The sequence below is a fragment of the Macadamia integrifolia genome, chromosome 10 (assembly GCF_013358625.1).
Source record: "Macadamia integrifolia cultivar HAES 741 chromosome 10, SCU_Mint_v3, whole genome shotgun sequence".
Classification (NCBI taxonomy): domain Eukaryota; kingdom Viridiplantae; phylum Streptophyta; class Magnoliopsida; order Proteales; family Proteaceae; genus Macadamia; species Macadamia integrifolia.
The window spans coordinates 33,491,249-33,506,214 of record NC_056566.1 but is presented as its reverse complement, the minus strand read 5'-3'; the positions used below and the strand labels follow the sequence as shown (position 1 = coordinate 33,506,214).

At 36.7% G+C, this 14,966-nt stretch overlaps 1 protein-coding gene across 4 annotated transcripts; it reads left to right on the top strand.

Moving 5' to 3' along the window:
• The first annotated feature begins 289 nt into the window (after positions 1-289).
• LOC122091709 (magnesium transporter MRS2-I-like) lies at positions 290-14,966 on the top strand. 4 transcript variants are annotated; one of them, XM_042661793.1, is made up of 12 exons: positions 290-905; positions 1,017-1,046; positions 1,333-1,483; positions 1,795-1,916; positions 3,888-3,962; positions 6,290-6,517; positions 6,602-6,646; positions 13,688-13,732; positions 13,836-13,865; positions 14,029-14,148; positions 14,270-14,290; positions 14,688-14,966. In XM_042661793.1, exons 1-12 carry the CDS (start codon positions 663-665, stop codon positions 14,691-14,693), a joined length of 1,116 nt encoding a protein of 371 aa, XP_042517727.1. In that variant the 5' UTR covers positions 290-662; the 3' UTR covers positions 14,694-14,966. The 4 variants fall into 4 exon arrangements, 2 of the variants coding, with proteins under 2 accessions (XP_042517727.1, XP_042517726.1); XR_006144008.1 differs by having other exon boundaries at positions 291-905; positions 14,270-14,472; XR_006144007.1 differs by having other exon boundaries at positions 291-905; positions 14,270-14,501.

Sequence of the window (14,966 nt, the reverse complement as noted above, 5' to 3'; positions counted from 1 at the left end):
CCCCCCCCCCCCCATAGGATGAACTCGTGGACCCTATTAGAATTAAGTGGACTCGTGGACTCTAATAGAATTAAGTGGACTCATGGTAGGACGGTTTCCAATTAACAGATGCATATTCAGATCCGGCTCATTGAGTGACTTGTGAGCTAGTTCCATGGCTCGGCTCCGCTCGGCTCCGCTCGGCTCCGTTCGGCTCGGTTCCTTGACGTCCTTTTTTCTCGGGTAGGCAACGGGGTTCGGCTTTTAGTACATAATTAAAGGTTTTTCCTCTTTTAGTATAATCAAGTAATTAACATTCCAAATTTTACAACCATAGTCTCTCGACTCTCCCCAACACCGTCACCCAAGTCCAGGCTCTTCTTCCTTCTAACCATGTAGCCAACCAGCAATCTCAGAGCTTCGGAGATCCCATTAATGGCGATTTCTGCGTTTCATATCTCAACAAACATTCGAATTCATCTTTTCCAGTGACATCTTTTCTGATTTATGCAATTTTTATTTGATATAAATAATTTTTTTCATGTCAGTGTTTCACGGTATCGGATTCTCAATTGACTACGTAAAGATTTATATCCGTTTGATATAGAAAGTTCGTAATTCGTTAGGGTTTACTACTTCTTGAAAATTGTATGTTCTCTTGGACGTGATTGGGATGGTTACTTATGGCTCGAGACGGATACATCGTTCCTGTGGATCCTCAGGCTGCTCTGAAGAAGAAAACAGCCGTCTCGAGAAGTTGGATATTGTTGGATTGCACTGGAGAGGGTACTATATTGGATGTCGACAAGTATGCTATTATGCATCGGGTTCAGATTCATGCCAGAGATCTCAGGATCCTCGACCCTCTGTTGTCGTATCCTTCCACCATTTTAGGTCGAGAAAAGGCTATAGTTCTCAATTTGGAGGTGAATTTTTGTTATCCTTACCCTGTTTTTGCTGAGTATCTGGAGCCTTTTATGCGTCTTCTATGTTTCTGACCTTGTTTTTGTTTTCTTAAATTTGCTTCTGTTGCTCAGCATATCAAAGCAATAATCACTGCAGAAGAGGTAAACTTAATTAGTTCACCCCTGTTTCCTTTATTTATTGGTTTTTGTTGTTGTGTTCTCAGTTTTTCTTCTCTTGCAACTGTAGTTGGAAAAATTCTGATGTTTAGCTGTTCCATTTATCTATCATTATCCGACCCTCCCTCTTATTCAGCATCTAGTATGGGAAATTATGGCTTCGGCTGTCCTGCTTGTTTAGCCAAATATAGAAGTGCAAAAGTGGAATAAGATTAACAGTTTAGAAGAAGGCAATAACGCTAGTTTCAGTTTGTCGTTTCTTCTGGGATAGGTATTGCTTCGGGATCCACTTGATGATAATGTTATTCCCATTGTTGAAGAACTTAGAAGGCGACTGCCACCATCAAATCTCTTTCACCATGAGCAAGGAGATGGGAAAGAGCATCCGAGTGGGCAAAATGATGAAGCCGGCGAAGAAGATGGTACATCATAATTAATAAAGCTCGTCTTGTATGGTGTTTGTTTCTTCGTATTTTCCCTTTAAATGTTTGGAACTTTTCTGGTGATTCAAAAAAGCCAACAATTCAGCTGATTGCCCTGCTAGTTGTTGTCCCTTCTTTGGAAGGGATTAGTTCCTTGCAACCATGTGCCCCTTCTCTTATGAATTTGTTGAACCAATTTGTCTCTGTTTTTGTTTTTATCTTTGAAAAGAAAATTCTAATTTGTGTTATTATATATATATATATATATATATATATATTTTTCTGTGACGGTGTTGGGTAATGCTATGCAGAGTCCCCATTTGAATTTCGGGCACTGGAAGTAGCATTAGAAGCCATTTGTAGTTTTCTTGGTGCACGTACAACAGAACTGGAGACCGCTGCTTACCCAGCTTTAGATGAGCTGACCTCAAAGGTTACAAATGACTTTTTCATTCCTATTTTATTAGTTTAGTAATAGAGAATGGAATATATAGTTGATTTTTGTACATTTCGGCTTATACTTTCTATGTTTGGATGCACTAAAGGTAGGTGCTCACACTGGACTGTGGATAGTGTATTGGACATTCGATTTTGCTTTGTGACTGAAGCAAGCATTATGTTTTTTTCACAAATATCATGGTTCAGAATTTTAATATTGAAATTAAGTTTCTGCTATTGGGTTTGTCCTTCTGCCTGTCACCTTAAACTCTGTTTCATGATTTTCCTCATTGTGTTTTGCTAATTGCTGATGGAGGTAGCTTTGCTAAAGGTGGAGGGTGGTCTATTGCCTATTTCTGGTTTTGCCCACAGTTTAATTAGTTGGCTGCATAGTTCTGATTACAACCTCACTTTTGCTGTTAAGTTCAGTTTATATGTCAAACAAAAGGTTTCCTTCCTTGTGTTGTTGCAGTTGTTACAGACATGAGTTGAATGGCCACTGGAAGTCCATATACTTAGCATCTTTTCCATATCTGAAGTGGCAAGAAATGAAGACTGTTATATTATTTGGGTCTTTCCTGTGTTCTAGGGCTTGCATGCAATTGTACATTTTTGAGTTTAATAGCTACTGGAAGTCACACTTGCATCTTGGGCCATATCTATTTCTGAATTCTGGAGCAAAAATTAGAGGGATAAATTTGAGAACAATCATATTACCTGGGCTCTTGCTGTTCTTGAAGGAGAAAATTATGGAGAATTTATCTGTTCTGAATTTTCTGCTAGTAAATTTCTAGGTTATATTTTTGCTTTACTTATCTTATGTATAACATAAATAGTTATGCAACATTCATCATCACAGCAGTTTTGTGGTTGCTTCTTCTGCCTTGGTAGAAGCTATAAGGAAATAGACTATCATTTATGCTAATAAAACAAAATGTGTCGTGTAGAGCATATAACAGACTCTCCCTTCCTCCCACTGGATGAAGCTTTGGCCACATACTTCTCCTAAAGCATAAACATTAACTATCGCAGATATGCTATTTAACTAGTGTAAGCATAAACTATTGCATTGCAAATGAATAGACGATGACTATAGTTACAACCAAATAGAGGACTTGAAAAACAAAGATGATGTTTTGCATGACTTTCCCAATTAACAATTTTAAAGTTGATCTTCGGATTGATTGGTCAAGACATACAACTTTCACCAATAATCTGCTGATCCTCAGACTGATGTCCTATTCAGTCCCGATACTGATCTCTCAGTCCTTATTCTAAATGGAATTTTGACCAAGTGGGCTATATGTTTTACTGTGCCATTAGGAATTGATTTCAATTTGCTGAATTTGATTGTAAGCTGGAGTCCACATATGATGGCCCATAGTATGGCATAGCGATTTTTAGATTCAAGGGGCTTTTTTTGGTGTAGGCAGGGAGGTTGGGGGATTCCAGCATTGAGTTTCTGTATCAATGATTTCTGTTCTAGTCAATGCAGGCTATGTTGAACTTACACAATTCATCTAGAAGTATACCTTGATCATTTTAGTGTTTTGCACTTTCAACTTTCTTTTCTAGGTGCTTCCCTCTAGGTTTGCCCTTTCCACCCTCCCTTATTGTCCCATCTTTTATCTTGTTACAATAAACATCATATATTAATACCCAACTTTACTATTATTTCCTGCACCATTATATTTAAAGAATTAATATTGTTGATTTATGTTTTCTGAAAAATGTTGTCATGTGTGCATATGTGTATGATTTGAAGTTGTTTATTTGGAAGAATAATTTGTTGTTGTTTTCCAAAGATAGAATTTGTTGCAGTGGAGTTTAAGTTATCCATTTCAAATTGGTTTGGTTGTGTGCCTCCCATTGTTACTTTTAATGTTCACAGTTATTGGTATTGGACTTGAGTTCCCCCCCCCCCTCCCTTGCTATTGGCTTATTAAAGTTTTCTTACAATTTGCAGATAAGTAGCCGGAACTTGGATCGGGTACGTAAACTGAAGAGTGCAATGACAAGGTTAACTGCTCGGGTTCAAAAGGTATGACTTCTCTCTCTCAGGCTCTGTGGTATCCAAAGCACTGTAGACATTTTACTTGTATTTAGCATTATGTATTTTTTTGTGCTTTTTGCTACTTTTATGAATTAATAAAGGGACTGTCTAAATGGCACCTCTATAGGTGTACTTAGATCATGTAACCTTCTTTTGATTTCCATTTGTCTTATTCCCAAATTTCTTTAATTTAGGGATAAATTTTTTTTCGAAATAATTTGAAATTGTACTAACCGTAATGTCATTCTCAAGAGCTGTTGTTTGTCTTGCATGTGTTTTGTACACATGTGAACTGACAAGATTTTACCCTCAGTGGAGAATAATTGTATGATACTTAGATCACAAAAAATAAGGTTACAGATTATTTGACAACTGAGGGGGTGTCAATAAGAAAATTCCATTAATAACAGAGATGGTGGTTAAATATTTTTCATGGCATGTGAATCAAAATATGACATGTGATATTGTTATATTTTGACTTTTTCTATCGAATGTTTAAATCATCGATATGCTAATTTGACTACTAGAAAGTGGTTACAAGCAAATCGTTTTAAAATTTATTGCGGAGTGGTGACACTGGTGACCTCTGGATTAATACCTATTGAGCTCAATTCTGAACAGAGTTTTATAGACTGTGGATATACTAACACACTTTTTTAAGTGATAATTTAAACAAATTTTAAGGTTGAACGGAAGGGAAAAATAATCATACTGGTCTCAATCTTGTCATGATAAGCTTATTATAATTCATAAATCAGGCATATGGCCCTCATAAAAGGAAACCTTATGACCTGAAAAATGCTTTCATGTGTATCTTACTTCTGAGTGAATGTGATTATTTTACACATTACCACTTGTATGCATCCCCCCACCCTCCCTCCAAAAAAATAAAATAAAATAACTACAAAAGAACAAGTTTTGTGATAATTGACTATCTAGAGTTTTCATAAGAATGGAGAATTAAGTTTTTGTACTGTACTGGGATGACATGCTGCAAATAACGACAAGTTCAAATGCAGATATTGTCCACCATTGTGAAGCAGTTAAATCATCTAAATAGGTTTACTTTATTAGAAATAAGCCTTGGGTTGAGTTATTTATGTGGTGGGCCTTTGATTCCATGTATTTTCTTTGTAATGGGCCTAATATGGGTAGAGGTTAGGCATATGGGATTAGTTAATTAAGTATGTTTATTTCTCTATTTAATTGATAGGCTGGTTTAGGATTCTGTTAGTGCAGTCCTGTTGAGTCAATTTATTATTTTAGTTTCCTAGTCAGTTTGGGTTACCTTATCAGTTAAGGATTGGTTTGGCCTTTCTTTTTTAGTGTTCAAATATTTTTTGAGTTTTCTATATAAGTTTGTAAGGGGGTTCAACATTGTACATGGATTTTGATTGATGAAAAGGTTTGTCTTTGCTTCTCTTCTCCCTTGGTGAAGAACTCCTTGTGTTTGATCAAGACTGGTTGATGTTTGATCCATCCAACCACCTTGCGATGTGAAGCCCAGTTGTTTCTCTATCTCTATATTATTCTTCCGTCTTCTTCCCTTCCATCGATTATGGTAAGTTACTGTTCCAATTAATTTTCTGCAATTCTGGTTCTGGTTGAGACTCATATGTTACACTTTTTTGCATGAATTTCAATTTGTAGAATCCAGCCATTGGATTCTGCCCAAATTTGGATCATTTGTTCTTCACCTAAAAGAGAAACTCGATTAAGGTTTGTCCCAGATCAGACCTACTGACCTGGACTTATTCCAGTTTTTTCCAATTCTGTCCTTTGTTCCTGAATTTGAATCTGCAACCTGAGCATTGAATCGATTGATTAGTTCTGTTAAACTGTTAATGATGATTCTTATGTTATTTCCTGATAATTGATTAGTCATGACTTTCGTCTTTTCCCATAATCTGGTTTGTGAAATTACAGTTTTACCTTTCTTGTAGTTCAACTAAGATTGATCCATATTTTCTGATCCAGCCTTTGGATTGATCTCTGATTTTTAGCAAGTATTCTACCCTGTGTTGACTGAACTATTTGAGTTTCAGCCCTTGTTGACCATCTGATTTTGTTTTATCTTTACTCTTCCTAAATCGGAACTATTTCTTCGATTAAAGATCTTGTCTATTGGTACTGTTTTGAGTCTCAAATTCAGTACCACATTACATGGTTTCTGGATTATGTTCTCATTGTATTTCAGCAGCATATTAGAACCAATAACACTGTTTCCTTATACGTTGGAGTCCGGAATACCGAAAATCAGACTGGCCTTGGGCATATTTAGGATTTTGGTTTGTAACAAATGTAGCTGCTTTCAGGTAAGAGATGAGCTTGAGCAACTTCTGGATGATGATGATGATATGGCCGACCTATACTTGTCAAGGAAATTGGCCGGGGCTTCTTCCCCTGTCAGTGGATCTGGTGTGCCTAATTGGTTCCCTGCGTCACCTACTATAGGATCAAAGATCTCTAGAGCGAGTAGGGCAAGTGCTGCAACCATTCGTGGAGATGAGAATGACGTTGAGGAGCTTGAAATGTTACTTGAGGTTTATCACAGTCATCTACTCACTTATGGCTGGTCTTACTTGATCAAAGCTAAAGCTTAACCTGACTCATTCTATATTTTGCAGGCATACTTTATGCAAATTGATGGGACATTGAACAAATTGACCACGGTATGCCCTGTTGAACTTATGGATGCTGACTGATTACTTCTATACGTATAGTCTAAGTAGAGAAAATTCCTTATATACAGATACTTCTGCCTTATACTGTTTTGCTTCCATCATGACTAAGGCTTTTGGATACAATCTCCTGTATGGATGCAACTGAGGTTCCTTTTACTCCTATCATATTATTGGCATATCAAGTAATCCTTAGTTTTGTTGCTTATATCTTTATCGATTCAAAATTTCCAACACATACTTTCATAGTTGATATCTTCTAAATAATATCTAGGTTGTGGTTTAACAACCAAATATATATATATATATATATATGTAGATCTTCTAATAGAGAAGCACAGGTTTTAGCTAAAGGAGCTTCCATGTATGGTCTTTGTAGGTCTTGGTGGGGTTCTCCCCCTCTTGCTCTTTTAAATTTGAATTCTGGGCAGAGGATCCTCTCCTCTGACTTCTATTAATAAGATTCTGTATTCTGTCCGCCAAAAAAAAAAATTCTGTTGATTTACAGAAAATATATTTTCTACTGAAAGAATGTGTTTGTTAAAAAAGTATGGAGCAAAATAGAAAATTACATTGAAGGATTAGGGAAATCTGCATAATTAATTTGAGTGATTATAGCCTAGCTAGATAATCTGTGGTCTTCTCGCCTCATAATGAATGTGATACAAAAAACATCAAGGGCCTTAAAAATGGTAAAACCAATTTCCAATTTTCATGTTATTATAATAAAAAACTTTGAGAGTTTATTTTGATATTCCTATTGGATGAATCTCAACTATATGAACTGCTCATATAAAAGTCATGATTGAGTTCTGATCACCTACCAAGTCTTTGACTAGAATTCATGGGTTTTAGGGCCCAACCATTGTTTTCAAGAGCTATCCAGGGTTCGAAAACCCGGTTCAGATTGCTTCTGGTCCCACCCGAATAATGCACAACTCAAGCAATCAAGTGGATGGAAATTCTGTAAATTAATGACGGCACTCTAAGAAAGGAAAGTTGCAGTTCATGGATAATGGTAGAGCTGTTTGAAAAGGGCAAGCTAATTTAATGGCAAGATGTAAATAACAAGAGAGCGATGGGTATTTTGGAAAGTGGGAGAAATAGAACGTTAATTAAAACCTTCCTAAAGAAAGGGGAACTACCGAGAAAAGGGGGTGAGGGAGATGGGGTCGTCTTCTACCTTCAAGCAACAGATACCAGAGGTGATAGTAGAGGCTTGCGATGAGAACTCAAACACCACAAATCCAATCAAGCCAATTCTTTGGGACCAGATTTGCGACTTGTAACTGATGCAATTGGACGATTGATTTAATTGGGGTTGATTTGGTTCCTTTATTTATTTTCTTTTAGAGTTAGAAATAATAGGAGTTAAATTAGAGTTGATTTTTTTTTTTTTTAATTTATTTATTTGAGTGAGATTTTGTTTCTATCCTTAGATTTAGATGCAAGTTTATTCAATTTCAGAATAGGAAAGTAGGTTTGTGTTTGTCTTTAAATAGTGTTATTCTACCGAACAATGGGACTTGAATTGATGAGAATTGAATGTATATTTGTGATCGAGCAGTGGCTGCCATGAGTTGTGTGGAACTCCCTCTCGTTCTCTGAACTTTTTCTCTTCTTCTCTTGTTTCCCTTCTTTCCTTCTTTGCTTGCTGTCCATGCTCTGTTTTGGGCGGTGATCTCAGGTGTGCAAAAGTGTTGCTGAACCTTGAAAACCCATCAATCAGGTCTAAGATTTGGACCAAATGTTGATACCTCCTAGGTGACACAAACCCTAGAAGATCACCTCCAAAGCTTGGTCCTTCTGGTGAGAAGTCAAAACCAGATTCAGATCTGAGCTTTGTCACTGCCAGACCTAGTTGCAGGCTTGGAAACACTTCTGTCTGGGGCTGTCAAGGATTTCTGGTGCTGGATTCATAGTAGAATTGCTGTTACGACCCTTCATTTGAAATTTCAGGCCAAACCGAGGCCTAGAGAAGAAGCTTTCTCAAACTGAAGCTATTCCACTTGTCTGTCCTGTTTTGGTCCCAAGGAAGAAGAGAGTACTTCTATCATGAGTTTATTCTTTATCCTAATTCCTGTTTTCCAATTATACCCCCTTTCATACCTTCTATTCCCTTATGGCCCATACTCTTAACTTGCTTCCTAGTTTACCCTTACCAAATAAATACAAATCACCTTTGTGTCCATCCCATAGTTAGCTATCTAGGCCCCTACATATTCTGTTTATTTAAAACCTGCCGCTTCTTATTAGGAACTTCCAATTATTTACAAGTTTGCCATTCCTTTCTAGATTTCCATCTATTTACAGAATTGCCATTTAAATTTCAACTTGAATTATCTATTATTTTGTGGGCCCATAAGTGATCCAATTCTGGTTTTTGAACCCGGATCCGCATGAGTAACTCAATGAAATCCAGGTGATAACACAATGAAACAACCCTTGTATCATCTAAGAAAGCTAACTGTAATTACTCCAGGTGGTAGAACAGAGACCAGGCCTGAAGTTTGAGCTGGAACTTCCAGTTCTGGCAACTATTGGGTCTCAGATTTGGCAACTTGGATTGCCCTAGGGTAAGGAGTGAAATAATTTATTGGTTAATATTACATAATCAGTTTAGTTTATTCCAGGTAGATTCTTGATTAAAGAATGCACTGTTCAGGGAGGACGAAAGATTCTTGCATGGTTTGTATTGATTTCAAGAAATCATTGATTCGTTTCAGATGTTTTGGTTTCTTTCCGGAAGAAAATATATTGACGTACTAAGAACATGCTTGGTGGGGCTTTAACTAGTGTTAGAAGTTAGACCTACATGGGATATGAACTTCTTTTTTTTTTTTTTTTTCCTACTCATGGTTGGTTTTACACCAGGAAGATGAAGCCTAGGCCTTGATGCATTAAGTTATGGATGAGTTGACTAGATCATATAGGTGGCGAAGCTTGGTGTAAGTTGGGGAAGCTGTGGTTTCTTGCTTTTCACTTATTCTAAGTCATTAGTTTTTTATGCCCCAAATTCTTGCTCGTATTTCACAGTTTCTCTGCTTTAACTAATTTGAACCAGACATATACAGATTAAAGCTCCATGGTGCGTGCTGTTTTCTGATAAAATGGTTTTGTTATATGAGATTGGAGGAGAAAGGGGGGGGGGGGTAAATTTCAAGTTTAAGAGTTAAGAGGTTTTATGATAAATCAGTTTTGAAAATGTATATGAATTTCAAATATTAGGAAAATGATATGTATTAATGAAGGATTGGTTAAATTGATGATTCAAAGATACTGTAGAACAACCGTTCTCATAATCTTTTAGTTCAGTCAGTGGAGATTGAAGAAGATGTTGTGCATAGTGTTAAGAGTTTGTGTCTAAAAGTGTGGAGGAGCATCTCTAGGGTTGTGTAGCCACAAGGCCTGCGAAACATAACTGAAAACCAAAGCATTTGATGGAATTTAGGAGCACCACCCATAGTTTTTAAGGTGATAAGGCGACGGAGGCATTTGAGGGTCTTTCGAAGCGCCTTAAGGATAAGGTGGGCATAAAGTGTCGCCTTATTGACTAAAGCGTTCCTGTGTAATTTTTTTTATAAAACTAATCTATTTGTTTCAAATCCTAGTTGAATCCTATTACTCATATACTAAATAAATATTAAAGGTTCATACTTCATACCAATGTAAGATATTCATAAAAAAAACAAATCAATAAAGTGAATAAACTAAGTTCATCAATCATCAATCATCATAACATATTAACATATAATGAGAAATTGAGAAGATGGAATAAGAAAAAGAAAAAAAAAACACATGGAGACATTAACATGATAACATCAGAATCTACTCATCCAGTTGAATACAGAAGCTAACTCCATTCAAGTTCCTAGTTTTCAGTTTAAAAATTAGAAGACAGATTAGAGAAGAATGGAAGAAAAAATTAGAAAATACTCAACATACTGAACATAGAAAAAAAAAAACAATAACATAACTGAGAATTGTATACAGATTACAAAATTACAGATAACAGATCAAAGTGTGTGTGTGTGTGTGTGTGTTAAAGGGAGTAGAGGCTTGCCGCTATCATTAACTATTTCTAGTCTAAATATAACCAATTAGCCACTTCTTGTCTTCTTGAAAAGTGAAAACAATACTTAAGCAAAATTGCAAAAAGCCTGTTAGCTAACTTCATTGCATCGGAAAGAATAAGCCAGAACTCTGAAGGCAATTATTATCTCTAAAAGTCTAAAGCAAAATTAAAAATAAAGAAGAAGAAGGGAGAAAACACAGCGTCGTAACTCATAAAACTCACCGTAGGAAGAAAAAAAAAACTGTTAAAGAGTTGAGAGTCGTTACCTGAGAGTCGGAAGTCTCACCGTAGGAAAAAAAAAAAACTATTAAAGACTTGAGAGTCGTTACAGTCGTTCGACTCTCATGTAATGACTCTCAAGTCTCACCGTATGGTGCATGATGAAGATGAAAGAAGGGAGAAGAAAGAAGAAGAGAGAAAAAAAAAGCACACAAAGAAGATAAGAAAAATCAGAAAATAGAAAAATAAACAATAACATACCTGGAGAGAGTGGAAGAAACCTTCGCCAGAGGAGAATAATAGTCGCCGGTGAAGTTGCCAAAGAAGAATCGAAGAAGGAGGGACGAGGGAGTGAGGCCGTTGGCTTTGGGGTTTTGCGATTTGGAGTGGAGACAAAGAGATGCGATTTGGGGTTTTGTCTTTTAAGTTGTAAAGGTTTTGATCCAATGCATCACATGTGCATCAAAACTTATACACCTGCCAATGAGAAAATTTAATTTGGAATCTTCATCAAGCAATTTTAAAACTGTGTTTTAAAAAAAAAACCCCATAAGGCGACCGCCTTTGTCATAAGTCGTTGCTTAAGACGCCTTATAGCACCTTATGCTATAAGGCGGTGCTATAAGGCGTCGCCTTACCAGCGCCTTAAAAACTATGGCACCACCTGTAGATGGTGAGATCAGGGAATTTTGATTGAGATGGTTTGGCCATCTGCAATGAAGACTAACAAATGCATCTGTGAGGAATGATATGGTGCAAACCGGATATGTTAGAAGGATGTTGAAACAGAAAATGAATTGCACGAGTCAGTAGGAAAATAATGAGTTCTTTGTAGCAAGAATGGTCATAAATAGCTTACATGGTGAAACAGGACTCCTGTTGCCAACTCCAAGTAGTTTGGGATTTAATTTCATTGATGATCTATCGATCTGCATCCAAACTGGTACTGGGAATACATACACTCGTTACACTTTGGAGTATGGATGGACTTTAGATGAGTTCGAGTTTATTTCCATTTACTTTTTACTTACTCTCTAAGCAGACCAAACTGAGTGAACCATAAGGCTTAGGTTGCAATGAGGCAGTTGAGGTTCATCTGCTCTGAAGAATATATGTTCTCTGTTGGCTTAGCTTGGCGCTGGAGTTGGACTGTCAAGGAAATGTATAGAAAACAAGAGAATTGTAGGATCAAGTGCTTGCCAGTCATCCAAAAGCCCGGACTTGTGGAGAAGGTGCAACTTTATTTCCTTAATGTCCAGCCAGCGCGACAGCGGTTCGAGCCGGGATCTGGGCAGAGACTTTGGGCCACCGGTGCGACGCCCAATACAGAGCCCCCATGCGCACCGGTCCCAACAAGAATATTGGGTTTTGAGATTGAGAATTATGAAATTGATAAATTGGTCAAATAAATTTTGTTGGTTGCTCCTAGAAACAAATAAGAAATAAGATCCATTGCTAGGATACATATTAGAAAACCCTTCTAATGCAATGTGAAAATGCTGAAAAAATTAGGAAATCCTATATATCCAAACGGTTTGATGTTGGGCTGGAAAACAAGAGAGAAAATTTGGGAGTAGAGTAAGGTAGACTCTCGATGTTTTCCTAAATGTAATGTATTTTCACTGTAAAGCTCTTCGTGTTGATCCTGTTTCTTTATGATATGGCCTCCTTGTACCCTTGGAGGTCTTTCTCCTTTTTTGGCTGAATAATTTGTATGTATTAAGAAGGTGACAGGTTTTCCTTCACTGCTGAAGAAGGAATAACTTCTATCACTGGCACCTGTATTTGCCACGCGGTAGCTTAGTTGGCTTTTGAATTTCACCCTTCACTTGTGTCATTGGACTTTCATGTTGATATAAATTTCTGAAAAAATGATTGATTTTTTTTTTTCTCCTGAAAATATGTGAACTGATTGAAAATGAATGGTGAAGAGTCCAATACATGGCAAGCAAGAATGGAAATTTTTTGGTATCTTTAAAAGTAAGCCAGGTGGAATTTGTATTTTTTTTTCAAAAAATAGAATGTATGTATAGTTCGCAATTAATACACGAAATTAACTCTGATAATGATTACTTATGGGATAGATAGATAGATATGAACTTTACGTGGGTTAATAATTATCTACTTTTCAGAAATTTTTAATACTATTTTATAATTTTTGATGAATAAAAAAATAAATAATGAAATTTAGGAGATATTATTTTGATCTTCAGAACAGTTATCCTGTCATTTCTTATACTTTCATTCTGTATCCCTAGAAGATAGAAAGCTATGAAAATGGCAAGCAGCCTTGGGGCAATTCCGCATATAACCAGGAATTCATACAACAGAAATTAACCTTACCTAGACAGGTTTATTAATTTTGTGCGTGGGCGTGTGTTCATCTTTTTTAATCTGTTTGCTAATTGGTCATGTTTTGATTCGATTGTACCCAATAGTCAACCATATTAACATCATTTCTCTAACCTAGGTCACAAAGACAACACACACATAACTACGCATGATAGATATATTGGGGGATGACACTAGAACAATTGGAACATATTCTACTGGCACAAATCCACTCACTTGGATCTTATTAAATTAACCCTCGAACCCTTGATTAGGTTAGGTTGTTTGCCCCCCCCCCCCCTCTCCTCTCTTTCTCTCTCTCTTCCCTGATCCATTGGCTTTCCTGTTTGCATTGCAGCTGGTTAAAATTTGTAATTAATGCATGACAATTTTTGCTCCTTTTACAGCTGCGTGAGTATATCGATGACACAGAGGATTACATTAATATTCAGGTAATCACTTGACCTGACCCTTTGAAACTAGCAGATGATGGTACTTTTGGATGGTTATGAGTGTTTCATGAGCTAAAGAAAACCTGTCTATCCTTTCCTGCAGCTTGACAATCATCGAAACCAGTTGATTCAGGTGATATATTGAAGCTCTCCATAGATCAATCTCTTTCTCCTCTGGCTATTATCTGCATCAGTTCCTCTTAATCTTGTTCCCATCTGAGGTTACATGAGCTTGGCATGGTAGGGAAATATCTTTTATGAATTACTAATCTGTCTTGCCTACGTTTTGTCCACAGCTGGAACTCTTCCTAAGTTCTGGCACTGTTTGTTTATCCATCTATTCTTTGGTGGCTGGAATATTTGGCATGAACATCCCATATACATGGAATGATGGCCATGGATACGTGTTTAAATGGGTATGTATGTAAAATTTTGCTTCATACTCAACTATAAATATTTTGCGTCATGTAATTGTTATTTGCCAAAGCTTTAGACAGTACACTTGGATGACCCCCTTTTTCTCTCTCCCATTAACAGGTGGTCATCCTTACGGGAATGGTTTGTATTTCCCTTTTTGTATTGATCATTTCATATGCGCGCCACAAAGGTCTCATTGGATCTTGAATATCTGAAAAAAAAAAGAAAAAAGAAGTGGGCGGAATCGGAATGGAGTTTGAGGGCATGAAACTCTGAATATTAATCTTTACATGGCAATAAAATACAGCTGCTGAGATTCAACGGCAAGTTTATCAAAACTATTGCTATAGGGGTAAATATTTGAATGCTATGGTTGCTCCGGTCCACCCACAGTACAATCACCCTTTACCAAGTACTTTGGGACGTTTATGCTTCACAAGAAATGAAAGCAGTGGTACTGCTGTTTTATGTTTAAGACTCTGCCTCATTCATGTGGTCATTTTATCCCATCCTTTTTTTGATGGTTTTAAAAATTCAGGTTTGAGATCAGATGAAGCAGGCACTACACAAGGGCTAATGTGAATTGGGTCTGATAGAGATTGGTTAACAATTTGATCAAGCCACTTCAATCTTGGATCTGCAATAAAGTGTGAAATAGTATTCAATGTCTTCTAACTCTTTCGGTTTCAATTAGTGATTCCTCTTATTTCAATCTGCCTCAGATGTAGGTTGAATTGAATGTACAACTTCTGCCCATAAAATTGTTATACATCAGCCATGCTTTCTTATATACGCTTCAAGCAGCATTTTGGTTTTA